Consider the following 27,768-nt stretch of genomic DNA (forward strand, 5'->3'; position numbering starts at 1 on the left):
AGGCTGCCTTATCTGCTGTTAATAGTGATAACACTGGAGCTCCGAGGACCGAAGCACTGGGCGCGCTGGGCAGCATTACTAAGGCAACAGCATTCCAGCCTTCAGCACTTAACAGTACTAATTAGTACTATCGAGGTCTGCAGAACCATCTATCAACTGGACAGCACATGGAAAGAACACACACAGACCAGCCAACTGACAACAACTGCCTCAGACTCAGGGTTCACCCAGTGCATTCTGCTGTCTCTGACAGTGGTCAGGACCGGAGTCTTCAGAGGAAGGTGTAAGAATCTGACAATAGCAGATGTCGGATAACTGCCCCCCGTCGGTCTCTAATAGTGTAGACAGACTCTGACTTGGGCTCAGGGCCCTGTGTTAAAGCAGCAAGAGATGACATCTGGGTCACTGACCAGGCTGCAGCAGGTTGTTATCATCTTGCTGCTCAAAATGTGGATGTGATAAATTGTGGAAGGTCTGAACCAAGTTATGTCTGCCATTTTGTGTGTCTGTGTCTGCGATACATCATACATTTAGTATGTCTGTAGCAATGATACATCAGACATTTTGTATGTCTGTGTGAGGTGTACACCATCCATTTTGTTTGCAGCATCCATGGTAGATTCTATTCATCATTTTGTGGCCTGGGCTGAAATCTAGTTTAATCTTGTTTATGCACAGCCAACAGTGAGGCAGTACTGAGGCATCTCCCCTGCTGGGAGGGTAGCATAATACCCCGTAAAGCACTGTAACAGACAGCCATCGAGATGAGGAGCAGGGTCTACTGACTTTGTAATGATCCTTCACACCTGCCCCACCCCTATGAAACAATGGGGTCATACCAAGCCGTGTGGGGCTGGGGATGGAGTTTTGTGACAGGAGCACATGGTTGCTGGTTGGTGTCTTGGTTAAGAATTTCCTTTGGAAAGCCAGTTTTGCTACCCTGCCACATGTTCCCCAAGAGGTTAAAATACAAGTTCAGCATTTCCACAGCCTCGCTGGAATTCTGACATTGCTAACAAGCAACATGGGGAGCTCCGGAGGTCCCAGCACAGGTTCTGGAGTCCAGAGCAGGTGGCCTGCAGTGCCCCACCTCCCAAGGAAGGATGCCAGACAAGAGGTCTGGTCCCAGGAGTGTGCTTTAGGAACCCCAGAGTTTGAAACGGGTAGACTTTTCCCAGATCTGGCACACCACTGACCAATGTAGCTATTCTGACATAACCACAGTGTAGGAGCTGCTAGAGCGATGGAAGAATGCTTCTGTTGATGTAGCTACCATCATGTGGGGAAGTGGTGTTCCTGCAGCAATGGAAAAACCCTTTCCGTGTGCATGAATGTATCTACTTTTTCATACCAATCTAACTACAGCAACAAAGCTATGCTGATATTCAGTCCCCGTAGTGCAGACAGACCCGTAGGCCGTGTCTGCATTCTGGGTGGTCCAGTACTGCAGCTGTAGTGCCTTAGTATAGATGCTTCCTACATCAAAGGAAGGGGTTTTCCATTGATGTCATTAATCTACCTTTCCGAGAGACAGGAGCTAGGTTTACGGAGAATTCTTCCATTGATCTCGCACATCTACCCTAGGGATTAGGTCAACCTAACTACAGTGCTCAGTTTGTGACATTTTTCACAGCCCTATGCAATGTATCTGGGTCAATCTAATTGTTAAGTGTAGGCCAGGCCGTAGTGTTGCTGAGAATTCACACTTCTGCCTGGTGTTGTTAGTGACATAGGTGAGGAGTGTGTGTTTAATACGGTATTTCATCGAACAGTGTCCCCTTAAGCTTTTCCTGGAGGGTGATCAAAAGAAATTGCAGAGGCTGGGAATTTGACCTCAGATTTGTCTGGTTCCAGCCTTATTAAAAATCATCTTTATTTAACAGAAAAAAAAAGTAGTTGTTCCCTCCTCTCCCCAAATCTTAGTCTTTCTCTCTCGTCGCCTTACATGTGAGAAGGAAGGAAATACCACCTGTTCTCTACCCAGATCAAGTCCTCCCTTGTCATGGGGGTGGTGTCAGATGTTTTGCCCTTCTGTCTGTCACAGGGTGACTGGCCCTTATAACTGAAGTAGGTCCAATCCCCTCCCTCCCCTGAGCCAGAACAGGAGCTCCCAGCTGGGCCAATTAACGAGCCGAGGCTGCACCTGGGGCTATCGAGGTCCGAGAGGGTACGTCTACACTGCATTGTAAACCGGGTCTGTGAGACCCGAGTTTGTGGACTTGGTGTTTCCAAGCCTGCACCTGAGTGTCCACACTGGAGTGGGTATGTCTACTCAAGCTCAAAATGACACTTTTCCTCTCAACTGTAGACGTACCCACAGCCAGAGCTGCTTAGTGCCACCTAGTTATGGGTACTGTGACAGACCCAGACCAGTGGGGTACAGGAGTCTGGTAGAGGGCAAATATACTGGTCACTGGATGAGTAGTTTTCTGTTCCCTGAGTGACCAGAGTAGGGGCTGCACTAGAGTAATCAGGAACCTGCTAGAACCAGTTAAGGCAGGCAGGCTAATTAGGATACCTGGAGTCAATTAAGAAGAAGCTGCTAGAATCAATTAAGGCAGGCTAATCAGGGCACCTGGGTTTTAAAAGGAGCTCACTTCAGTTTGTGGGGCGAGTGTGAGGAGCTGGGAGCAAGAGGTGCAAGGAGGAGCTGAGAGTGAGAGGGTGTGCTGCTGGAGGACTGAGGAGCACAAGCGTTGTCAGACACCAGGAGGAAGGTCCTGTGGTGAGAATAAGGAAGGTGTTTGGAGGAGGCCATGGGGAAGTAGCCCAGGGAGTTGTAACTGTCATGCAGATGTTACAGGAGGCATTATAGACAGCTGCAGTCCACAGGGCCCTGGGCTGGAACCCGGAGTAGAGGGCGTGCCCGGGTTCCCCCCAAACCTCCCAATTGACCTGGACTGTGGGTTCTTCCAGAGGGGAAGGTCTCTGGGCTGTTCCCCAACCCACATGGTGAATCTCTGAGGCAAGAAAATCCGCCAATAAGCACAGGACCCACCAAGATAGAGGAGGAACTTTGTCACAGTACCTAACATTTTACATTATAAAGCCCTGTTTTCAGTTGCTTATAACTTTGCCAAACTTTAACCATTCAGGCTGAAGTTTCCCAGGAGAAGGCATCTGCCTCAGGCTGAATGTTTTTGGAAAGTTTCAGCACAGCATGGTTCAGGCCATTTCAGAGAGGGAGGCTAAAGGAGGGAAAAACACATTGTTTTTCCATATGAAGAATTCTTGAAATGTTTTAACTGAGAAGCTCTAGCGCCCCCAAGCTTTGGAGCAGGGACCTCAACACCTGGGCTTTGGCAGGTGGACATGCCAAGGAGATGCCCTGGCCACCTCTGTGAAAATCCACCCCAGTCTGGCCAACTTAAAATTCTTTCCACTGCAACCCAGCCCCCTGCCCGCAAAATAAAATTCCTGATTGCAGATGTGCAGCCTAAGAATTTGGCAACTAAATTCGCTGAAGACTGTCTGTATTGAGTATGGTCCAACGCAGGGCTGAACAGGACTTCTCCTGCAATTGCTTCTCACAGCTGGGACAGAGGGGTGGGAGAGACGGGACTGAGAGATGCTGGAGAGGACAAGAGCAGAAAGGTCTGTGACTGCCACAACTTGGAGTGGAACTTAAGGTTCTTGCCCAACAAAAATGATTAAAGGTCTTGAGAACATGACCTATGAAGGAAGGCTGAAAGAATTGGGTTTGTTTAGTTTGGAAAAGAGAAGACTGAGAGGGGACATGATCGCAGTTTTCAGGTATCTAAAAGGGTTTCATAAGGAGGAGGGAGAAAACTTGTTCACCTTAGCCTCTAAGGATAGAACCAGAAGCAATGGGTTTAAACTGCAGCAAGGGAGGTCTAGGTTGGACATTAGGAAAAAGTTCCTCATTGTCAGGGTGGTTAAACACTGGAATACATTGCCTAGGGAGGTTGTGGAATCTCCATCTCGGGCGATATTTCAGAGTAGGTTAGATAAATGTCTATCCGGGATGGTCTAGACAGTATTTGGTCCTGCCATGCGGGCAGGGGACTGGACTCGATGACCTCTCGAGGTCCCTTCCAGTCCTATAATCTATGAATCTATGTCTCAACATTCCTCTGCTGGCAGCGAGTATCCATGAAATCCACTGTCAAAGTGCGTCTCTCATGCCCCTCAGCCTCCCCGTGCAGATACATTATGACGATACAGCCTTAAATTACAAGGCCACTTTTTTTCCCCAGGCAGAGCCTTAGGATTTCCCTAGCAGTGCACCAAAACACCCAGAAGGAGCCCTGGCAAGTTGCAGGAGCAGAGTCACTGACGTGCACGACAGTCATTGTAAAGCAACATGGGTGGTGCTCAGGTTCCATGGCCACAGAATGTCACCGTGAGCCCCTAGTTAGTCTGATGGAGCAGCAGCGGCATTAGGCACCAGCAACCCAGGCTACTGCCGGGATCCCCCGTTGTATGTGCATGGTCACTGGTAGGGGCCCTGGAATGGGGTTTGGAAGGGGGCCCCCATGGACAAACACCACCACAACTACCTGCAAAGGTAACCTATGCCTGCTTGGTGTGGCACTCTGTCTCCTTCTAGTGGCAGCTAGACCAGCTAGAGATTCATGAGTCTGCTAGCCCTGGCTAAGAAAAATGTGTTTTTTAGCTCCTGCAATAGAGGCTCATGCATTGAGCTCCCGAGGGAACAGGTTTGATCTCGACGACCAGGATCGGTCAGCATTACCCAAACACCCGGGCTTGCAGCAGAGCGCAGTCGTGCTGCACAGGCGAAACGCTCTGGCTTGTCCCCTTGGCTCTACACAGTAGATTCAACTTGGACCCTGAATAAATTTTAAAAATATTGGCTCCCCAAAGGGACAGTGAGTGTCAGCAGTTCTGAATAGGCCAGATCAGTTTGAAGCAGATCAGAGCCATGCTCTGAACCTCAAGTGTGTACACACTGACACACACACACACACCCCTAAGACTGTCACGTCATATGATTTGTATTTAGGGGGCTATATCTCAGAATCCCCGTGTTCCAAGTACCCTCACTTCTGACTGCTTACCGTATCCCAAGCCCTGATGTTGCCCAGCACGTTCAAGACAATCCAGGTTAGCAGGTGGGTTTTAGAGCACTTAGACAAATTTGCAGTGATGCAGGAAGCTAGCTTTGCCCTTAGCTGTAACGGGGGAACTGGCTTTCTCTGATATGGCTCATTGCCCCTGCCCAGGATTTAGAAACATTGCCTGTAATGTGTAGGTAGGGCCCCTTCTCTGCCTCCCACTGCACTTTGATCACAGAGCAGGGAAAGCAGCTTTCACCTCACTGAAAAAACAGTGACCAGATCCATCCCTCCTGACTCCATGCCCCAGGCTTTCCTAACAGCTCAGGGGCTGGTGAGTTTGCTATTATTGACCAGCGTTTATATTGCAGAAAGGCACCAAAGCACCAGGTTCTATTGTGCTGGGTGCTGCAGGTGTTCCAGCTGAGGAGGTTAAGTTATGTGTTATTCATATTACTCCCCTTTCCCTTAACCTCTGTAATAAGCTTCACATGGGGCTCCCATATCTAGGAGATCCCACTTCATTCACCCAGTGCCAGGCTCCCAGAAGCTGGCACTGCACTTATAACAATCCCACACTAACTGGCTTCATCGCAGACTCTCCACCCTCAGCTCAGTTGCACTAAGGCCCCTTTACCATTCCATGGCACAAGTAAATCCCAGAATGTCTGAGCTTCCAGAGCAAGGTGAAGGGATCTGAGTGTAACAGAATGGTAGGAACCATAAGGAAAGAGAGGGAGAATATGGCAGAAAATATTGTAATGCCTCTGTATAAATCCTCCTAGAATGCTGTCAACCGTTCTGGTGGCCCCAGCTTAGAAAGATCTATTAGAATTGGAAAGGTACAAAGAAGGGCAACCAAAATGATTAGAAGACTGGACCAGCTCCCATATGAGGAGATATTTAAGACTGGGACTGTTCAGTGTAGAAAAGAGATGACCAAGAGCATGGGGGGATATGACAGAGTCTATATCATCATGACTGGTGCGACACAGGGCCAGAAAGGGTTACACAGCTAGCAGGGTAATTGACCCAGATTCAACCTTTAGAGACATATGAATAGAGAATGGTTGTGTGCTTGTGTGTTTACATATATATTGTTGGAGGTTAACAATGTAACCAAACAGCTCCTATCTATTGCTGTATTCTGATCATTCAGTGATCAAAAGGAGATATTAACATTCACATGAACTGTGAATGCCATGATATTGCTGTCTTGATTTCTCTTTGAAGTATATAGCAAATCACCTGCAAATGCTGGGAGATAGGCAATTGCCTTATGTTAATCCATGCAGCCAATTACCAGGGGATGTTTAGGAAATAGAAGGTTACTTCAAAGATACTGTTGTTCACCCAAGATCTGCATGCTGTCAAGAGGCTGCCTGGAAACTGTATAAAGGGCTCTTGGGATCTGAAGCTGAAGTTCCTGCTGGGGTTGGGGCTTCTCCCCCTCCCCTCCAGCATGGTTCCTGCTTTTCCTGTGAGATGATAAAAAAGCTTGATTAAAAGTTTTAAATTAAAGCGGAGATTTTCACATCATCACCCGACTCTTGGAGCTGGGACTTTATGGAAAACACGAAACATTGTGACACTCATGATGAACTTGTGAGAGCTGGCAATGCTGTTGTATTTATGTTTGCACGGTGTTTCATCTGGTAGCTCTGAGGCAGGGAGAGGGGGCTTCTTGTGCCACTTTGAATCCAATAAATGACTAATTTGTGCTGATGCCCAAATTGATCACTGCAATGTAGGAACTGCCAGACTGGATGTACTACCACAGCCACATTACTATTTTCTAGCTTGCTAGCTCCATGGGAGTGAGTGTGAGGATGTCTCTGTCAGTTGGGCATCGTGCTCCTAGCTCCAAGTGTAGACAGACTCTACTTGGGCTCAGGTCCTGCGTTAAAGCAGCAAGAACTGACATCTGGGTCCCTGAGCAGACTACAGCGAGGTTGTTATCATCTTACTGCTCAGAACGGGGATGTGATGGATTGGGAAAGGTCTGTACCAAGTTAGGTCATTCATTTTGTATGTCTTTATACACTATACAGCATCCATTTTGTGTGTCTGGGTCCGCTATACCTCATCCATTTTGTTTGCAGGCTTCCATTCTGTTCACCACTATTTTGTGGCCTGGGCTGAAATCCAGTTTAATCTTGTTTATGCACAGTTTTGTGAGGCAATACCGAGACATGTCCCTGGTGGGAGGGGAGCATAACACCCCGTAGAGCACTAAAACAGACAGCACTCGAGATGACAAGCAGGGTCTACTGGCTTTGTAATGAATCTTCATGGCTGGCCCACCCCTATGAAACAATGGGGTGGTAACGAGCCCTGCATGGCTAGGGATGGAGTTTTGCAACCAGAGCACATGGTTGCTGGTTGATGTCTGCGGTTAAGAATTTCCTTTGCCAAACCTGTGTGTTTTGTTTCCCTGCCAAATATTCCCCAAGATGTTAAAATACACGTTCAGAGTTTCCACAGTTTTGTTGGAATTCTGAGATTGCCGACAAGCAACTTGGACGTCTCAGCACTGGCTCTGGAGTGCAGGGCAGGTGGCCAGCTGTGCCCCACCTCCCAAGGAAGGACGCCAAAGAAGAGGTCTGCCCCCAGGAGTGGTTTAAGAGCCCCAGAGTTAGAAACTGGTAGATTTGTCCCAGATCTGGCACCCCCCTGACCAACATAGCTATGCCGACCTAACCCCAGTGCAGACGCAGCTATGTTGACGGAAGAAACCATCTCTCAGGGAACTGGTGTTCTCTACAGCGATGGACAAACACTTTCCACGTGCATAGGATGCAACTACGTTTCTATGCTGCCATAGCTACGGTGATGTACCTACACGGCTATACCGTCTTCGTAGTGCAGACAGACCTCTGTCTCCACTCAGAATGCTCCAGTACTCAGGGCCAGATTAACTCTTCTGGGTGCCTGGGGCTACTAGATTTTGTAGGACCCCCTAGGATCTTTGGTGGGGCCAAAAATTGGGGGTTCAGTATTTGGGAGGGGGCTACGGGTTGAGGCAGGAGGGCGAGTGCCATGTGGGAGGGGGTGCGGGCTCCGACTGGGGGTGCGGGCTCAGGGGTGGGGCTGAGGCTTTTGAGATGCAGGGGCCTCTGGGCTGGGGCCAAGGGATTTGGCGTGTGGGAGAGGGCTCAGGGCAGGAGGTTGGAGTGTGGGTGCATGGTCTGGGCAGGAGTTTGGGTGCTGGGGGTGCTGAGGGTTGGTGTGTGGGGTGTGGGAGGGAGTTAGGGTGCAGATGAGGGTTGGGGGTGCAGGGTCTGGGAGGGAGTTAGGGTGCGGGATAGGGCTTGGGCAAGAGCTTGGGGTGCAGGCGCTTACCTGGGGGCTGGGCAGCTCCTGTCCCATTTTGTGAGTGGGGGGGGGGAACAAGCGGCTCCGTGCAGCCCGCGCTCGCTTGCAGGCACCTCCCCCCGCAGCTCCCACTGGCTGGGAATCGCAGGCAACGGGAGCTGCGGGGGCGGAGTCTGCATGCGAGGGCAGCGACTGGGACAAGGCTTCCCAGTGCGGTGCTTGTTGTGGCGGGGGGCAGTGATGGAGGCATGGGGGGGGAGAGGAACGGCAGCGCAGGGAGCCGCCTCACCCACACCCCTGCCAGCAGGGCCGGCCTGGCACACAACACACAGGGGCCTTAGTGGCTGCAGCACATGGTCCCAGGCTAAGGGGGCCCCCCTAAACCCGGGGCCCTGGGCTGCAGCCCCCAAAGCCCCTGTCTTAATCTGGTCCTGCCAGTACCGCAGCTTTAGTGACATAGTATAGATACTTCCAACTCCAACGCAAGGGCTTTTTCCATTGATGTCGTTAATCCACCTTTCCAAGAGACAGGAGCTAGATTGACTGAACAGTTCTTCCATCGATCTAGCTACGTCTTCGTCAGAGCTTAGGTCGACCTAACGACAGTGCTCAGGGGCTGACATTTTCCACAGGCCTGTGAAATGTGGCTAGGTCGACCTGATTGTTACGTGTAGGCCAGGCCATAATGTTGCTGAGAATTCACACCTCTGCCCGGTGTTATTAGTGACACAGTTGAGGAGTGTGTGTTTAATAATACCATATTTCATCGGACAGTGTTCCCTTAAACTGGGTGGGGACGTTATAGGTCAAATGTGGATGGGAGAGGTGGGGAATCATAGAATCATAGGATTGGAAAGGTCCTCGCAAGGTCATCTAGTCCAGTCCCCTGCATTCGTGGCAGGACTAAGTGTTATCTAGACCATCCATGAAAGGTGTTTGTCCAACCTGCTCTTAAAAATCTGCAATGATGGAGACTCCACAACCTCCCAAAGCAATTTATTCCAGTGCTTAACCACCCTGACAGCTAGGAAGTTTTTCCTAATCTCCAGCCTAAACCTCCCTTGCTGCAATTTAAGCCCACTGCTTCTTGTCCTATCCTCAGAGGTTAAGGAGAACAATTGTTCTCCTTCCTCCTTGTAACAAAATTTTATGTACTTGAAAACTGTGATCATGTCCCCTCTCAGTCTTCTGTTCCCCAGACTAAAGAAACCCAGAGTCATTAATCTTCCCTCGTAGGTTATGTTTTTTAGACATAAGAACATAAGAACGGCCATACTGGGTCAGAACAAAGGTCCATCTAGCCCAGTATCCTGTCTACTGACAGTGGCCAATGCCAGGTGCCCCAGAGGGAGTGAACCTAACAGGCAATGATCAAGTGATCTCTCTCCTGCCATCCATCTCCACTCTCTGACAAACAGAGGCTAGGGACACCATTCCTTACCCATCCTGGCTAGTAGCCCTTAATGGACTTAACCTGCATGAATTTATCTAGTTCTCTTTTAAACACTGTTATAGTCCTAGCCTTCACAACCTCCTCAGGCAAGGAGTTCCACAAGTTGACTGTGCGCTGCATGAAGGAGAACTTCCTTTTATTTGTTTTAAACCTGCTGCCTATTAATTTTATTTGGTGACCCCTAGTTCTTGTATTATGGGAATAAGTAAATAACTTTTCCACTTTCTCCACATCACTCATGATTTTATAGACCTCTATCATATCCCCCCTTAGTCTCCTCTTTTCCAAGCTGAAGAGTCCTAGACTCTTTAATTTCTCCTCATATGGGACCCGTTCCAAACCCCTAATAATTTTAGTTGCCCTTTTTTGAACCTTTTCTAGAGCCAGTATATCTTTTTTGAGATGAGGAGACCACATCTGTACGCAGTATTCGAGATGTGGGCGTACCATCGATTTATATAAGGGCAATAATATATTCTCAGGCTTATTCTCTATCTCCTTTTTAATGATTCCTAAAATCCTGTTTGCTTTTTTGACCACCTCTGCACACTGTGTGGACATCTTCAGAGAACTCTTCACGATGACTCCAAGATCTTTGTCCTGACTTGTTGTAGCCCCCCATCATATTGTATGTATAGTTGGGGTTATTTTTTCCAATGTGCATTACTTTACATTTATCCACATAAAATTTCATTTGCCATTTTGTTGCCCAATCACTTAGTTTTGTGAGATCTTTTCAAAGTTCTTCACAGTCTGCTTTGGTCTTAAATTTGTCTTGCTTCAACTTCCAGCCATAGGGTCTTGTTAGGCTTTTGGTTGCTAGACCAAAGAGCCCATGGTCAAATATTTGTTTTCCATGTAGGTACTTATAGACTGGAACCCCTTCAACTTCACCCCTTCAACTTCTCTTTGTTAAGCCAGATAGATGGATTTCCTGGAATTTCTCACTATAAGGCAGGTGTTCCAATATTTGAATCATTCCCATCACTCTTCTCAGAGTCCTCTCCAATTTATCACTGTCCTTGAGTTTGAAGACTTTGACCTAACGCAATGACCGAGAAATAAGTAAGTTAATTTACCGGTTACGGGCCAGGAGAGTACCTTGGTCCCATTTCTCTATCATCTTTGTCCAAGTTTCTCACCGAGTGTAAATGTGGTGCAACAGAATACAGGAGTCCCACATTCCCTTGGCCCTTCTGAAGGGTGGTGTTCCCTCCAAGTCACTGGCTGGTCGGGAGGTTGCCAGGGGAGATAACTAATGGACGAGTTTTGTTGGTGTCTGACAGGTGGAGAAACAGGTAAGACGGAGAGAATTGAAGACATCTCTATGGCTGTGAAAGGCACCTCTCTCCCCACAACTCTGTTGGATGTATCCACTGGCTACTATTATGATGACTCTGACTACAATCATGAAGATGCGGACCGGAAGCGAGCGCTCCTTAATAGGATGCACGTGGTCGCCATGGTGATCTATTCCATTGCCTTCGTGCTGGGAGTGACGGGCAACGGGCTGGTCATCTTCATTACCGGCTTCCGGATGAAGAGGACGGTCAACACCATCTGGTTTCTCAACCTGGCCGTGGCCGACTTCATCTTCACCTTCTTCCTCCCCTTCAGTGTGGCCTACACAGCCCTTGGCTTCCACTGGCCATTTGGAAGGGCATTGTGTAAAATCAACACCGCTTTGGCCTTCCTCAATCTCTACGCCAGCGTCTACCTCCTCATGGTCATCAGCATAGACCGATGCATCTCCGTAGTGCGCCCTGTGTGGGCCCAGAACCACCGCACACCCCGCCTGGCTTTCCTGGTAGCCTTGGGTGTGTGGGTCGTGGCCTTGGCCTTGTGTTCTCCAAATCTATACTTCCTCCACACGGCACCCAACCCATACAACGAGAACATCACCAACTGCTACAACAATTTCGACACGGCCGGGGAAGGGGCCACCGAGGAGCAGAGAACAAAGAGGTTTAACACTAACCACCGGGCCATGACCATCAGCCGCTTTATCTTAGGCTTCGTTATCCCCTTCACCGTCATCATGTGCTGCTACGGTGCCATCTTGGCCAAGCTAAAGAGGAACAAGCTGACCCGATCTGGGAAGCCCTTCAAGGTCATTGCCGCTATGATCATAGCTTTCTTCCTCTGCTGGTTCCCCTACCACATCTTCTCCTTCCTGGTGATGAACCGGACACCCAGCCTGGACACCGCCCTCATTGTTGGCGTAGCTGAATTCGACTTATCCTATTTGACTTACCCCACTGTGAGGACAGCGGCAAATTGACTGCCACGGCTCCCCCGTCGACGGCGCTTACTCCTCCTGACGAGGTGGGAGTACACGCATCGATTTATCCATCTAGATGAGACGCGATAAATCGATCCCCAAGAGATCGATTTCTACCCGCCGATCCGGGCGGGTAGTGTAGACTAGCCCTTAGTGTAATGATTTTAATATACTGCAATTCATTATAATGTAATGATGTAGTTAGTTAGTATTTTAATAATGACATTGTTATGATAACAGTGATAGACACACATTCAAAAACTAGAATAGGAACAAAGTGTATAAATATGCTGAAAATTGTCAGTTTTGGGGGGAGGCTGATCCCTCCCCAACCACACACATCTCTCCCTTAAGGCAGGAGGGAGCAGAAAGGAGTGGGCAGGAGGCGCTCAGGGGAGGGGGCCTAGGGTTAGGGGGCAGAGTGGTGGTAGGAAGAGGTGGAGTGGGGCAAAGTGGGGGGCTTGGCCTTGGGGAAGGCGGCAGAGCCAAGATGGGGCACCCACTGGCAAAACCAAAAGTTAGCACCTATGGCGCGTGGGGTGGTACTATCCCAAACCCCAGTGATGCACAGCACGTTTCAAGCCAATACAGGTCAGCAGGTGGGTAAAGCAGGAAACTAGCTGTGCCCTTAGCTGTAGCGGGGACCCTGGCTTGCTCTGATATGGCTCATTGCCCCTGCCCAGGATTTGGAAATGTTGCCCGTAATGTGTAGGTAGGGCCCCTTCTCTGCCTCCCACTGCACTTTGATCACACTCCCAGGAAAGCAGCTTTCACCTCACTGGAAAACCAGTGACCAGCAACATCCCTCCTGACTCCATGCCCCAGGCTTTCCTAACAGCTCAGGGGCTGGTGAGCTGCTATTACTGACCAGTGTTTGTATTGCAGAAAGACACTGAAGCACCACTTGGAATCAAGGTTCTATTGTGGTGGGTGCTGCAGGTGTTTTAGGTGCTACTCATATTAGTCCCCTTTCCCTTAACCTCCGTAACAAGCTTCACACAGGGCTCCCATATCTAGCAGATTGCAACTAATTTGCCCATTGCCAGGCTCCCAGAAGCTGGCACTGCATTTATAGCAATCCCACACTAACTACCTTCATCGCAGACTCTCCAGCCCTCATCTCAGTTGCACTAAGGCCCTTTACCCTGCTCTGGCACAAGTAAATCCCAGGATGTCTGTGCTTCCAGAGCAAGGTGAAGGGGCCTGAGTGTAACAGAATGGTAGGAACTCTAAGGAAAGGGAGGGACAATATGACAGAAAATATTATAATGTCTCTATATAAATCCATGGTACGCCCGCATCTTGAATGCTGCCAGCAGTTCTGATGGCCCCAGCTTAGAAAGATCTATTAGAATTGGAAAATGTACAAAGACGGGCAACCAAAATGATTAGAAGACTGGACCAGCTCCCATATGAGGAGATATTTAAGACTGGGACTGTTCAGTGTAGAAAAGAGATGACCAAGAGCATGGGGGGATATGACAGAGTCTATATCATCATGACTGGTGCGACACAGGGCCAGAAAAGGTTACACAGCTAGCAGGATAATTGACCCAGATTCAAACTGTAGAAACAAATTAGTAGATAATGGTTGTGTGTTTGTGTGTTTACATATATATTGTTAGAGGTTACCAATGTAACCAAACAGTTCCTGTCTACTTCTGTATTCTGATAATTCAGAGATATTAACATTCAAATGAACTGTGAATGCCATGATATCGCTGTCTTGATTTCTCTTTGAGGTATATAGCAAATCACCTGCAAATGCTGGGAGATAGGCAGTTGCCTTATGTTAATCCATGCAGCGAATTACAGGTGATGTTTAGGAAATAGGAGGTTACTTTAAAGAGAGGGTGCCTGGAAACTGTATAAAGGGCTTTTGGAACCTGATCCTTTCATCTCAGATCTGCTTAAGCTTCATCAGGGGAAAGTTTGAGTCACAAGTCTGAAGTCTCCAGTCTCATCTGGATCTCCCTGATACTAGACATTGGACTGAACGTATGCATTAATTTTGAAAGAACTCTGTGCAACTCCTAAATCCACCATCTCTACAATGAAACTGACCTAAGAATTTTGTTCTAGTCTGTATGTAGAATGATCTTTTAACCAACACTCTCTCTCTCTCTTTTTTTTTTATAAATCTTTTTCGGTTAATAAGAATTGGCTGTCAGCGTGCATTTGGGTAAGTGCATTTGGGTAAATGGTCAAATATTCTTTGACCTGGGGAGCAATGTTTATGATCCTTTGGAATTGGTAGAACTTTTTATATGATGAATAAGATTTTCAATAATCCTCATCCTATTTGACTTGGCTGTCTGAGTGGGAGCCCAAAGGCTGTGTTGCTTTAAGGGAACTGGGTAACCAATGAGGTATTGTAGAAGCTGATTTGTGGCTAGCTTGGTGGATCTAAGGATGAGAATAACTGTCAGCTTTGGGGATTGTCTACTCCATTCTTGACAGTTTGCCCTAATTGAGCCATCTCAGCGTGACCCCCTGGAGCCCCAGTCACACCCGGTGTGGAGAAAGTGCATAAGGAAGTGTTATTTACCCCTTCACATAACACAAGAACCAGGGATCACCCAATGAAATGAATAGGCAGCAGGTTTAAAACCAGCAAAAGGAAGTACCTTGTCACACACTGCACAGTTAACCTGTGGAACTTGTTGCCAGGGGATTTTGTGCAGGTCAAAACTAAACCTGGAATAAAAAAGAATTCAGTAAGTTCCTGGAGGATAGATCCATCGATGGCGATTAGCAAGACGGCCAGGGATGCAACCCCATACTCTGGGTGTTCCAAAAGCTCTGATTGCCTGAAGCTGGGACAGCTCGACAGGGCACTTGATGATTGCCCTCTTCTGTTCCTTCACTCGGACACACCTGGGATTGGCCACCGTCGGCAGACAAGATACTGGGCTTGATGGAACATTGGTTTGACCCAGTATGGCCGATCTGATGTTCTAATCTGTAACCTATTAACGACTGGGGGTTTGTCTGTTCCCTGCAAAGGTGTTAAATGGCAACTTCACCTCATACAACATATGTTACTTACTTATGCTAAAAAATCTCTTCCACCTTGTATTTAGCTATGAAATGGAGCATCTTTCCCAGACCTGAAAAAGAGCTCTGAGGACCTTGAAAGTTTGTCTGCTTCACCATCGGAAGTTGGTCCAATGAAAGATCTCACCTCACCCTCCTTGTCTCCCTCATAATTTTAACATCATTTTCTTTTGTCACATTTTCCCAGGTGAAAAATAATGTAAGGAAAAAATAACTCAGGTAGTAGGGGAAAAAAAACCTTTCCCGCAATTTTATCCCTCTACCTGCACGCCCATGTATAGGATCGCAAAGACAATTCAAGCAAAGAGGTTCCCCAGAAAAGCCTATTCATAAAAAAAATCAGAAAATGGGCTGGTCTTCTCCCCCACTGCCCCCATGCTCCCCAGGCAAGGAAAGCACAAAGAGAAACACCCATGCGTGGGGGGTAGCTGGTCCCCAAGGAAATGCAGGGAGCCCCTAAGCTAAAGGAAACCATTAGTACAGTAGTTCAAGCACATCCAACCCCAAACAGCAAACACCCCTGTCCTCTGACAGCATTGTGGGGCAGCCGATCTGGGGATGTACCTTATGCAGCCCGTGCTGAGGCACCGTCCTTCCTGGACCTGGAGTGATTGGTCGGTTAGGGGAACCAATCTTTCCTGCTGGAACAAAAACAGCTCTTAGGGGGAAACTCCCCAGGACTTTGCTGAAATGAAGAGAAGCGACCGACTTTTCTCTAATAAAGAGGTCCCTGTTTTAGTGAGGTGCAGATCAGGGCTGAGCAGGGAGAGGTTTCTTGTAACATGGGGTGGAACAGGATTCGGTCCTTCCCCTACTGGGAACATATCCTAGATTAATCCTGTTCAGTTGTTCTGCTATTTTCCCTGTTCCCTAGTCACAGTTGCAGCATGAATCATTCCATCCTCAACCATTGCTCGTCTTGTTCTCTTCTCCCCAGGGCAGCCCGGTAACCCCTTCCTCAGCCCTCTGCCAAGTAGAACATATCCATGAAATCCCGAACTCCCTGCCACAACCCCCCACCTGGTGCACAAACAGAAACATGGGAAATTGTTCCCCTTCCAAGCTGTCTCCCCCTTTTGGAGATATGCTGAGATCAGGCACTGGGCTGATTCTCCACCATGTCGTGTCATCATTTACACCAGTGCGAAATGATGGGTCCTGAATGCTGCTATCCAGGACCATGGTGTTCTACACCTGCTTTGCACTGGTGTGAATAGAGTGAGAGAGCTTAAGGGTGAAAAAAAGAAAGCTTTGGTAAGGTATAGAGGAAAAAGGAAAGAAAGGTTATTAAAGAGAAGAAAGATTGGTTGGTTCGGTTTAGTAAGGAGACATGATTTTAAAGAATTGAAAGACAACTGAAAGAAAAATTAAGATTTGTGTTTTAAAGGGTTAGTTTGAAAGGATGGAGGCAAGTTATTAAAGAAAAGAGGGATTTTTGGTTAGGTTTAGTAACGAGAGATGATTTTAAAGGAGTAGTTTGGCATGTTATTAAAGAATAGAAAGAGAACTTTTTAAAAAAAATTGAGATTTTTGTTTGTAAAGGGTTAGTTTCAAAGAATAGAGGCAAGTTATTAAAGAGAAAAAAGATTGATTAATTTTAGTAAGGAGAGGTGTTTTTAAAGGACTAGTTTGGTATGTTATTAAAGAATAATTTTTTTTAGATAAATGTAAAAGGTGTATTAAATATGAGGGTCCGTTAAGAAAAAGAGCATTTCAAAATATTAAATAATATTTAAAAATAGGTCAAAAAGAACACACATGGCAAAAAAGGAATTTTATAAAGAAGAGACTGTTTAGTAAGCACATGGTAAAAATATAAAGGCAGGTTCATAGAAACGCATTTAAAATATGAAATATAAGGGTAGGTTAAGAAAAGAGCATTTAAAAAGTGAAATAAAAGAGAAACATATAAAGAGAAGTTAAGAGAGAGAACAGGGCAAGAAAAGGGAAACAAAAACCCCTTTACAAAGGGCTAAGCCAGACAGCCCGTGGCTGAGTCAGAGAGAGCGATCTTACCCTTGTGACATCTCCTGGTGTTAGAGCAACAGGTCAACTATTTGCCTATAAGCCCAGCTATTATATCAGGAGCAACGACTGTTTCTGCAAAACACCCGCTGCAGCCCTCTGTGCAGCAAGATTATGTGAGAACACAAGGCGGCCAAACCACCAGCCTAGGTGAGACAGACAGGCACTGCCATTTCAGTCTAACATATGCCTCAGAGTGGAGTGCGGGGGGGAGGGGGAGGGGGGTGCTGTGGAAAGAAGTGATGAGTTCAAGCAAATGTTAAACCGCATCCTGTTATGTATCCATCCCCTTGCCTCTCTCTCAATCTGCATACAAGGCCTTTTGAAACGTTCCTTCCGCTTACCCGTATCAGGTATGCATGCTAAGTTGTTTGTTGCTAGGTATAAAAAGGCTGCTCCGCACTTGTAAGGGGCTCTCTCTCTGGCATTAGCCGAGGAGAGCGCCCACTCAGCTGACTGGTCAATAAAAACTTAAAGCCGTCTTCTAGACTCCCGTGCCTCCTTGGGGTAATTGGGCAGCTCCAGGGGGAAACGAGCCCATTTGGCTAACACTGGGGAACGAGGGAGCTTCCAACACTCACAACCCCTCAGGTTAGCCTTTGGGTCGGACCAATCAGATGCTGTTCTACAGCTGCATCATAGAATACATTTTCCTGAACCAATCCTATAGTCCCAAGATTTGTATACAAGACCCAACTCCCTCCCCGCCTCTCACTACCCCCTCCCCTTTAACTGCCTTATTCTTATCTAAAAAAACAGACCTCTCCTGCCCCAAGCATCTTTCTTGCCATGTAGCCCTTTTTCATAGGGACTTCAATAAAGGTTAAAACTATAATAACCTTAGTAACAGTTTTTAAAAGTTTTCCCCTATGCTTTAGACTAACATTGGCCATTTTTTAGTGAGGATAATTTGAAGCTGCAGCTGGTTTTTGAGTATTTTGATTCCTGATGTCAGATTTGTGTCCATTAATTCTTTTGCGTAGAGACTTCCTGAGGAAACTACAATCCATCGGTGATCTTCCAGAAAACACCATCCTGGCCACTATGGACGTAGAAGCCCTCTACACCAATATTCCACACAAAGATGGACTACAAGCTATCAGGAACAGTATCCCTGATAATGTCACAGCTAATCTGGTGGCTGAACTTTGTGATTTTGTCCTCACCCACAACTATTTCACATTTGGGGACAATATATACCTTCAAGTCAGCGGCACTGCTATGGGTACCCGTATGGCCCCACAATATGCCAACATTTTTATGGCTGACTTAGAACAACGCTTCCTTAGCTCTCGTCCCCTAATGCCCCTACTCTACTTGCGCTACATTGATGACATCTTCATCATCTGGACCCATGGAAAAGAAGCCCTTGAGGAATTTCACCATGATTTCAATAATTTCCATCCCACCATCAACCTCAGCCTAGATCAATCCACACAAGCGGTCCATTTCCTGGACACTACTGTGCTAATAAGCGATGGTCACATAAATACCACCCTATACCGGAAACCTACTGACTGCTACACTTACCTACATGCCTCCAGCTTCCATCCAGGACACACCACACGATCCATTGTCTACAGCCAAGCTCTAAGATATAACCGCATTTGCTCCAATCCCTCGGATAGAGACAAGCACCTACAAGATCTCTATCAAGCATTCTTAAAACTACAATACCCACCTGCTGAAGTGAAAAAACAGATTGACAGAGCCAGACGAGTACCCAGAAGTCACCTCCTACAAGACAGGCCCAACAAAGAAAATAACAGAACACCACTAGCTGTCACCTTCAGCCCCCAACTAAAACCTCTCCAGCGCATCATCAGAGATCTACAACCTATCCTGAAAGATGATCCTTTACTCTCACAGATCTTGGGAGACAGACCTGTCCTCGCTTACAGACAACCCCCCAACCTAAAGCAAATACTCACCAGCAACCACACATCACTGAACAAAACCACTAACCCAGGAACCTATCCTTGTAACAAACCCCGATGCCAACTCTGTCCACATATCTATTCAAGTGACATCATCATAGGACCTAATCACATCAGCCATACCATCAGGGGCTCGTTCACCTGCACATCTACCAATGTGATATATGCCATCATGTGCCAGCAATGCCCCTCTGCCATGTACATTGGCCAAACCGGACAATCTCTACGCAAAAGAATTAATGGACACAAATCTGACATCAGGAATCAAAATACTCAAAAACCAGTGGGAGAACACTTTAACCTGTCTGGTCATTCAGTGACAGACCTGCGGGTGGCTATATTACAACAGAAAAACTTCAAAAACAGACTCCAACGAGAGACTGCTGAGCTAGAATTGATATGCAAACTAGACACAATCAACTCCGGTTTGAATAAGGACTGGGAATGGCTGAGCCATTACAAACATTGAATCTATCTCCCCTTGTAAGTATTCTCACACTTCTTATCAAACTGTCTGTACTCGGCTAGCTTGATTATCACTTCAAAAGTTTTTTTTCTCTTAATTAATTGGCCTCTCAGAGTTGGTAAGACAACTCCCACCTGTTCATGCTCTCTGTATGTGTGTATATATATATCTCCTCAATATATGTTCCATTCTATATGCATCCGAAGAAGTGGGCTGTAGTTCACGAAAGCTTATGCTCTAATAAATTTGTTAGTCTCTAAGGTGCCACAAGCACTCCTGTATCCTTTTATTTAGCACTTTTCATATGTTTCAATAAAATGTTATCGTGCTGAAACTTCCCAAGGTTAAAAAACACAGAAAACTTGTTTATAAAAGTAATTATAATGATAAAAAAGATTTCCTGTATGGTTTGACTAACATTGCATTTTTTAGTGAGGACAATTTGAAGCAGCGTTCTTTTTCAGCAAAGCCACTGTTAGCTAAAACAGCCTGTGAGAGTCAATGGATCAGAGATAAGAAGGCTGCTTCTTCCCCCACTTTTTAACAAATAGAGGTGAAAGTTATATTAAGTCTTGTAAAGGAATAAACATTGTAAAAAAGACAAACCTATATGAAGACACATCCTTTTATTTAGCACTTTTCATATGTTTCAATAAAAAGTTACCATGCTGAAACTTCCCAAGGTTAAAAAACACAGAAAACGGAGTCCCACCTCTTCTGCATGCAAACCACTGGAAAAACAAGGGGAAAAAAGACCCCCCCCCACTTCATCACAGTCATTCACACTAGTGCAATGCGGGTGTGCAGCTCTAGTGATCCAGAATAGCAGTATTCTAGACCCATTTTGCACTGGTGTAAATGACGATACAACAGCTTTTCCTGCAGCTCGGCTCTGGCTCCCCGTTGGCGCAGCTGGTCTGTGCCGCCCAAGCCCCCAGCTCCCCCTCCTCTGCCCCCAGCCCAGCTCCGGCTGCTTCTCTCCCCTTAGCTCTGCCCTGCCTGGGCTCAGGCAGCCCCAGCTCATATGTAGGATGGACCCTGAGCTCCTGACTCCCTCATTGACCTACCTGAGCTGTCCATTGGGCTGCGCTGGAGTGTGACCCTCTTCCTATTGGCCCCGGGGACAGTCAGTCTCAGGAACCTGACTCCCCTTCTGCCCTTCCCCCTTCTTGTGGTATCGGGAGAGGGCTGCCAAAAAAAAAAAAACTCACTAAGTTTCAGTGGGGGGCCAACAGCCCCCTAACTTTTAGCATCATTTTCTTACTTTTCTCCGATTGCCCAACTAAAAACAAAGTCAGAGACAGTGGTGAAAATGCCCCTTTCCCACAGTTTTATCCCCCTGCTCTCCAGGCCCAGGCGTTGCATCCCTCAGACAATTCAACAAACGGGTTCCCCAGAAAAGCCTCCCCATAAAATCAGACAAAGGGACGGCTCCCCTTCCCTCCCCCACCGCCCCTAAGTGCCCCAGGCAGGGGAAGCACAGACACAAGTCCCCATGTGTGGGGGTGGCTGGTCCCCAGGGGAATGCAGGGGCCCTAAAGCTGCCTGGGCCTAAAGCTAAAGGATGTCGTTAGTGGTCCAAGCACATCAAATACCCAACAGCTGATTCTCCTCCATGTTGTGTCGTCATTTACACCAGTGCAAAATGGGTCTAGAGCTGCTCTTCTGGATCACTAGAGCTGCACACCTGCTTTGCACTGGTGTGAATGAGTGTGCGAGGTGCAGGCAATGGAGAATATTTCATCACTCAAACAGCCCCGTCTGATTTACAAGGAGCTTTGTGACAGTCTCAGGAGCCAGTTTGGACCCTGTGTTCCTGGAAACTGAAAGTAACAGGCTGAGTTGCCCCTTTCCCAGAAATGGGAGGAAGCCGGGAAGCGGGGCTGGCTCTGAGCCACCGAACTGCAACCAAAATTCCTACAGCCCTTAACTCTTGCACGGAAACTCAGGCGAGGGCCTGGCATGTGCGGCTGCTTAGCCGGCAGCCACCCGACAGCAGCTCGAAAGCTTGTCTCCCTCCCCCATGCAGGTTGATCCAATACAAGATATTAGCTCACCCACCGTGTCTCTCATAAGTGGGGGTGGTCCTGCTATTGTGGGGAACTTTCCTGGCTTCTTCATGATCCCGATGGAATCGGACAGCAACAGGATCTGAGTGGTCGCTCCCTTCACCCGGAGGCCGGCCTGCCCTCGAGGGCTCCCCTTCCTCCCTCCTGTGCAGCAGAGTCCTCGTAACCCCGACAAGGCTGGGCCCGAGATCTCTGGGGGGGGGACTAAACCCCCAGTCTCACCATGGTCACTTAGGCCAGGGGCTTGGGTGTCCCCACCCTGGAGTGCTCCCTGCACACCGGACACCTCCCTGACCCCTTGATCCCTGCGTTACATTTATTAAACACCAACCGTAAGCAAAATAAGGGGAAAATGGTAAGGGTTAAAGGAACAAGTACCACCACCCTTTGGGCATGGGGACACCCCAACCCGCTGTCTCTGGCATGTGAGGTAAGTTCACCGTCTGCTCCTCACATGTCCCAGGCCTGTCTCCCATGCCCTGGTTCGACCCTACTCTGGCGGTGCCACACGCCCTCAGCAGCTAGGGGACAGGACCCTTCTCCCCACCATCGGCCCGCTGGCTTTTAGCATCATTTTCTTCCTTTGTCACCTTGTCCTGTGTGAAAAAATAAAAAATGAAGTCAGCGAGAGTAGGGAAACCCCCCTTTCCCTCAGTTTTATCCCTCTGCCGGCCACGCCCGTGTGTTGTCTCGCCCAGACAAGTCAATAAAACGGTTTCCCAGAAAAGCCTACCCATAAAATCAGACAATAGGCCAGCTTCCCTCCTCCACCGCCTCCTTCGTCCCCCAGGCAGGGGAAGCACAAACAGAAGCCCCCATGTGTGGGACTGGCCGGCCCCCAGGGGAATGCAGGGGCCCTAAAGCTGCCTGTGCCTAAAGCTAAAGGAAGCCGTTAGCTTCAAGCATGTCCAACACCCAACAGCAAGCTCCCCTGTCCTCTGGCAGCATCATGGTGCAGCCGACCTGGGGACGTACCTTACACAGCCTGTGCTGATGCACCGTCCTGTGTCCTGGAGCCCCTGGTGGGTCGGGGGAAACCAGCCTTTGCTGCTGGAACAAAATCAGCTGCTGGGGGAAGCTCCCCGAGACTTTGCTTCAGCCGCTAAAACCAAGAGAAGAGACTGAATTTTCTCCACTGATGGACGAGGTCCCGGTTCTAGTGAGACTCTGGGCAGGGCTGAGCAAGCAGAGGGTTTTTGTAGCCTGGGCTGGAACAGGATTCGGTCCCTCCCCTAGTGGGAACAGATCCTAGATTAACCCTGTTGGAAGACAGAATACTGGGCTAGATGGACCTTTGGTCTCACCCAGTCTGGCCGTTCTTATATTAATTGAGAATTCATTCCAGGGGTCCAAATTCATCCCCGCATGAGAGCTGACCTCGACGCAGGATTCAGCTGAAGGTAAAGGAGAGGGGACAAAAGTCTCTCCCATGCTATTCCCCAAGTCCAGACCCACAAAACCAAGGAAGATAAGTTGTGTCTCAAAATCACAGGGTCAGACCAGGTTCAGTTTCTCGGACAGAGGAGAGATTTCCTGTTATTTCAGAAACTTAAAAGTGCTGCATTCCCCCCTCCCCCCCCAGTATTGTCCCTGCAGACGAGCTCTCCCTGACAACGTGCTGGTGCACTCAGGTCAGCTCTGACTCCGTGGGGATTGTCTCCCCCATTGTTCTGTGCAGCAGAGCGCCCCCCAGCATCATGCTGGGACATCACGACCAGCATTGACTCTGCAGGGAGATGACACCTGACTGTGCCCCTCCCCCTGCTCCCTGCTGCACAGCGCCGGGCTGGGCACTGGGGTCAGCACTGAGGGGCACACGGCCTCTCCTGCCACCCAGAACACAGACCCTGCAGCAGAGCCCCCCACAGTGTCACACTGGGGGGCTGCAAATCAGTGTGTGTGTGGAAATGAACCTTTCCCTGCTGGCCACTCTGAGAAGTCATCCATAGATTATTTGACTTCTTGCAATTTGTAACCAAAGATCCTTTTCTTACAACTCGGTGGGTTTACGTGCACACTAATAAGAGATATCTCTATATGTTTACTGTGTGAAGGTTAATAAATTGTCTCTGGGCACAAAGTACTGATCATGGCTGGAATTGGTGTTTCTTTCCCCAGGAAAATGGCAGGTTCAAGAACTCTCTGGGCTGATTTAATTTCAGAATGGGGCAGTCACCTTAGCGATCTGTCCCCGGAGGAATCTAAAAAAGTCCAGACTGCTGTGCAGGAAACCTCACGGAAGCCATCACAGTGGTGAAGAAATCTGATGAGTTGTTAAAGAAAACAAAGCTCAACGTTGCCATCACCAGAGAGTGCGGCTTTGGCAAGTCATCTTTCATCAACGCCATCAGAAGCCGAGCTGATGATGATGAAGATGCAGCTGAGACCGACGTGACGGAATCAGCAAAGAAGTCAACTCCTTATCCACATCCCAAGCACCCAAATGTCATGATGTGGGACCTGCCTGGGATCGGGACGCCAAATTATCCAGCAAACACAGATGGGGGGAAGATGGACCTTGCTTTTTATGATTTCTTCATCATTATCACATCACAACGGTTTCGAGAGTCAGATGCCAACCTGGCCCAGAAGATACAGAGGATGAGGAAGAAGTTTTACTTTGTCCGCTCCAGGGTGGACGAGGACTTGCGTAATGAAAAAAGAAGAAGAACGGAGGTCAACGAGGAGGAAGTCCTGCAGAGAATCAGAAACGATTGCATCACGAACCTGCAAGATGCAGGCTTCCGTTCCCCACAGGTTTTCCTGGTGTTGAGTTGGGACTTTGAGAAGTACGATGCTCCCCGACTTCAGGAGACCTTTTCGAATGAACTTGACACTCACAGGAGACATGCCATCTTTCATGTCCTGCTCAGCACCTCTAAACAACCCTTAAACTGGAAGAAAGAGGCTATGGAGCAGCAGATCTGGAAGCAAGCCATTAAGTCAGGCGCTATCGCTACTATTCCTCTCCCGTTTCTCTCTGTTTGGTGGGATGTTGGCATCTTGGTGGATAACATGACCAAGTTCTGTGAGAGCTTTGGCCTGGACGACGATTCCATCAAAGCACTTGAAAAATCCATGGGTGAGTCTGGTGAGCTGAAAACTGAGATACAATTCCCTCTGGCTAAAGAGAGATCAAGAGATGAGGCATTAAAGCTTCTGGAAGAGGCTACAGGGCAGGTTATGATGATAGCTAAGTATTTCATCAGCATGATCCCAGGGATTGGTACTGTGATAGCAGGAGTGATGTCTTACAGAGTCACGGGCAGATTGCTATGTACTTTTGTGGCTCGAGTTGCAGAAGATGCTCAAAGAGTCCTGGAAATGGCTTTGGAGAGAGCAGCGATAACAGATTAACAACAGCCACAAAAGAGCAAGGTACCTGATATCTCATGGCAGCTGGAGATCAGAGCCACCCTGTGGGAAGATTTCAGAGTAGCAGCCGTGTTAGTCTGTATCCACAAAAAGAACAGGAGTACTTGTGGCACCTTAGAGACTAACAAATTTATTAGAGCATAAGCTTTCGTGGGCTACAGCCCACTTCTTCGGATTCTCCTGTGGGGAGAGACATTTCCCTTTGTTCTCAGCTACAGTGCAAAAAAGACACTCTCAAAAAAGATCTCCAGAGTTTGATGTACTTTAAAAACAAATATTATTTTCTAATGTAGGGAAATGGGTAAAATTGAGGTAAAGGTCTCTGATCCCTGTAGGAAACTACAGACCAGTTAGTTTAACTTCTGTGCCAGGGAAGATAATGGAGCAAGTAATTAAGGAAATCATCTGCAAACACTTGGAAGGTGGTAAGGTGATAGGGAACAGCCAGCATGGATTTGTGAAGAACAAATCATGTCAAACCAATCTGATAGCTTTCTTTGATAGGATAACGAGCCTTGTGGATAAGGGTGAAGCGGTGGATGTGGTATACCTAGACTTTAGTAAGGCATTTGATACGGTCTCGCATGATATTCTTATCGATAAACTAGGCAAATACAATTTAGATGGGGCTACTATAAGGTGGGTGCATAACTGGCTGGATAACCGTACTCAGAGAGTTGTTATTAATGGTTCCCAATCCTGCTGGAAAGGCATAACGAGTGGGGTACCGCAGGGGTCTGTTTTGGGACCGGCTCTGTTCAATATCTTCATCAACGACTTAGATATTGGCATAGAAAGTACGCTTATTAAGTTTGCGGATGATACCAAACTGGGAGGGATTGCAACTACTTTGGAGGACAGGGTCATAATTCAAAATGATCTGGACAAATTGGAGAAATGGTCTGAGTTAAACAGGATGAAGTTTAACAAAGACAAATGCAAAGTGCTCCACTTAGGAAGGAAAAATCAGTTTCACACATACAGAATGGGAAGAGACTGTCTAGGAAGGAGTACGGCAGAAAGGGATCTAGGGGTTATAGTGGACCACAAGCTAAATATGAGTCAGTGTGATGCTGTTGCAAAAAAAGCAAACATGATTCTGGGATGTATTAACAAGTGTGTTGTGAGCAAGACATGAGAAGTCATTCTTCCGCTCTACTCTTCTCTGGTTAGGCCTCAGCTGGAGTATTGTGTCCAGTTCTGGGCACTGCATTTTAAAAAAGATGTGGAGAAATTGGAAAGGGTCCAGAGAAGAGCAACAAGAATGATTAAAGGTCTTGAGAACATGACCTATGAAGGAAGGCTGAAAGAATTGGGTTTGTTTAGTTTGGAAAAGAGAAGACTGAGAGGGGTCATGATAGCAGTTTTCAGGTATTTAAAAGGGTGTCATAAGGAGGAGGGAGAAAACTTGTTCACCTTAGCCTCTAAGGATAGAACCAGAAACAATGGGTTAAACTGCAGCAAGGGAGGTCTAGGTTGGACATTAGGAAAAAGTTCCTAACTGTCAGGGTGGTTAAACACTGGAATACATTGCCTAGGGAGGTTGTGGAATCTCCATCTCTGGAGATATTTAAGAGTAGGTTAGATAAATGTCTATCAGGGATGATCTAGACAATATTTGGTCCTGCCATGCGGGCAGGGGACTGGACTCGATGACCTCTCGAGGTCCCTTCCAGTCCTAGAATCTATGAATCTATGAATCTATAATCCCAGGCATTATCTGCCTTAAGATTCATTAATACGTTTGCCCAATCCACTTCCCTTACCAGTCCCCTTAATTTGCTAAAATTAGCCTTTTTAAAATTATAAACCCTAGTCTTTGATTTAATTCTGTTACTCCTTCCATTTAGTTTAAACTGGATTAGCTCATGATCACTGGAGCCCAAGTTGTCCCCTACTATCACTTCCTCAACGAGGTCCTCACTACTCACCAAAATCAAATCTAAAATGGCTTCCTCCCTTGTCGGTTCAGCTACCACTTGATGAAGGAATTGATCAGCCAGCACATCTAGGAACATCTGAGCCCTATTATTGCTACTAGCATTTGTTACCCAATCTATATCCGGGAAGTTAAAGTCCCCCATAATTACACAGTTCCTATTAGTATTTACTTCTCTAAACACATTAAATAGTTCTTTATCCATATCCTGGGTAGATCCCGGCAGTCTATAGCACACCCCAAGCACTATCCCCGGAGAGTCTCTAGTAGTCCTTTTACCCAATGTGAGTATTGCCCAGACGGACTCCGTGTTATCTATTCCATCAACTATTATTTCTTTACAGCTTATCTCACTATTGACATACAATGCCACCCCCCTACCTTTACCTTTGTTCCGGTCTTTCCTAAACAGCGCATACCCCTCCATACCTGTATTCCAGTCGCGACTGCCATTCCACCACGTTTCAGTTATTCCTATGATATCCGGTTTCAATTCTCGGACCAAGAGCTCCAATTCCTCCATTTTATTACCTAGGCTTCTCGCATTGGTGTATAAACACCCTAATGTATGTTGTTTAGCCTGTCTCCCATTAGTAACGCTATATGTTACAGGCCTCTTTGTGTTCGTCCCCCCTATCCTTCTTATGTCCAATCTCATCTCCCCGGCTATATCTCCTCTTATCTCACTCACCTTTTCAATGTTGGAATCTGGCGTGGAGATTAACTGTACATCTCCCAACCGTCTCCCCAAGCTCTTGGGATATCATGCCGTGACAGGGTCTATCCAGCACGGATTCCATAAAGGGAAATCATGT

The 27,768-nt window shown here is 47.4% G+C and overlaps 2 protein-coding genes across 2 annotated transcripts in view; both read left to right on the forward strand.

The window, feature by feature from the left end:
• The window catches only part of LOC117869580 (interferon-inducible GTPase 5-like), a 47,239-nt gene extending 22,182 nt beyond the window's left edge, over window positions 1–25,057 (forward strand). The window contains 2 exon segments of the mRNA XM_034756550.1: window positions 23,758–23,861; window positions 23,864–25,057. Coding sequence (XP_034612441.1) covers window positions 23,762–23,861; window positions 23,864–24,996 — 1,233 coding nt within the window. The 5' untranslated portion in view covers window positions 23,758–23,761 and the 3' untranslated portion in view covers window positions 24,997–25,057.
• Window positions 10,574–12,952, forward strand: LOC117869891 (chemokine-like receptor 1). Its single transcript, XM_034756996.1, has 2 exons — window positions 10,574–12,064; window positions 12,845–12,952. The coding sequence occupies exons 1-2, from the start codon at window positions 11,063–11,065 to the stop codon at window positions 12,950–12,952; spliced, it is 1,110 nt and encodes a 369-aa protein (XP_034612887.1). The 5' UTR covers window positions 10,574–11,062.
• Window positions 25,058–27,768: the final 2,711 nt, after the last annotated feature.

This window comes from Trachemys scripta, chromosome 24, assembly GCF_013100865.1.
Source record: "Trachemys scripta elegans isolate TJP31775 chromosome 24, CAS_Tse_1.0, whole genome shotgun sequence".
NCBI lineage: Eukaryota > Metazoa > Chordata > Testudines > Emydidae > Trachemys > Trachemys scripta.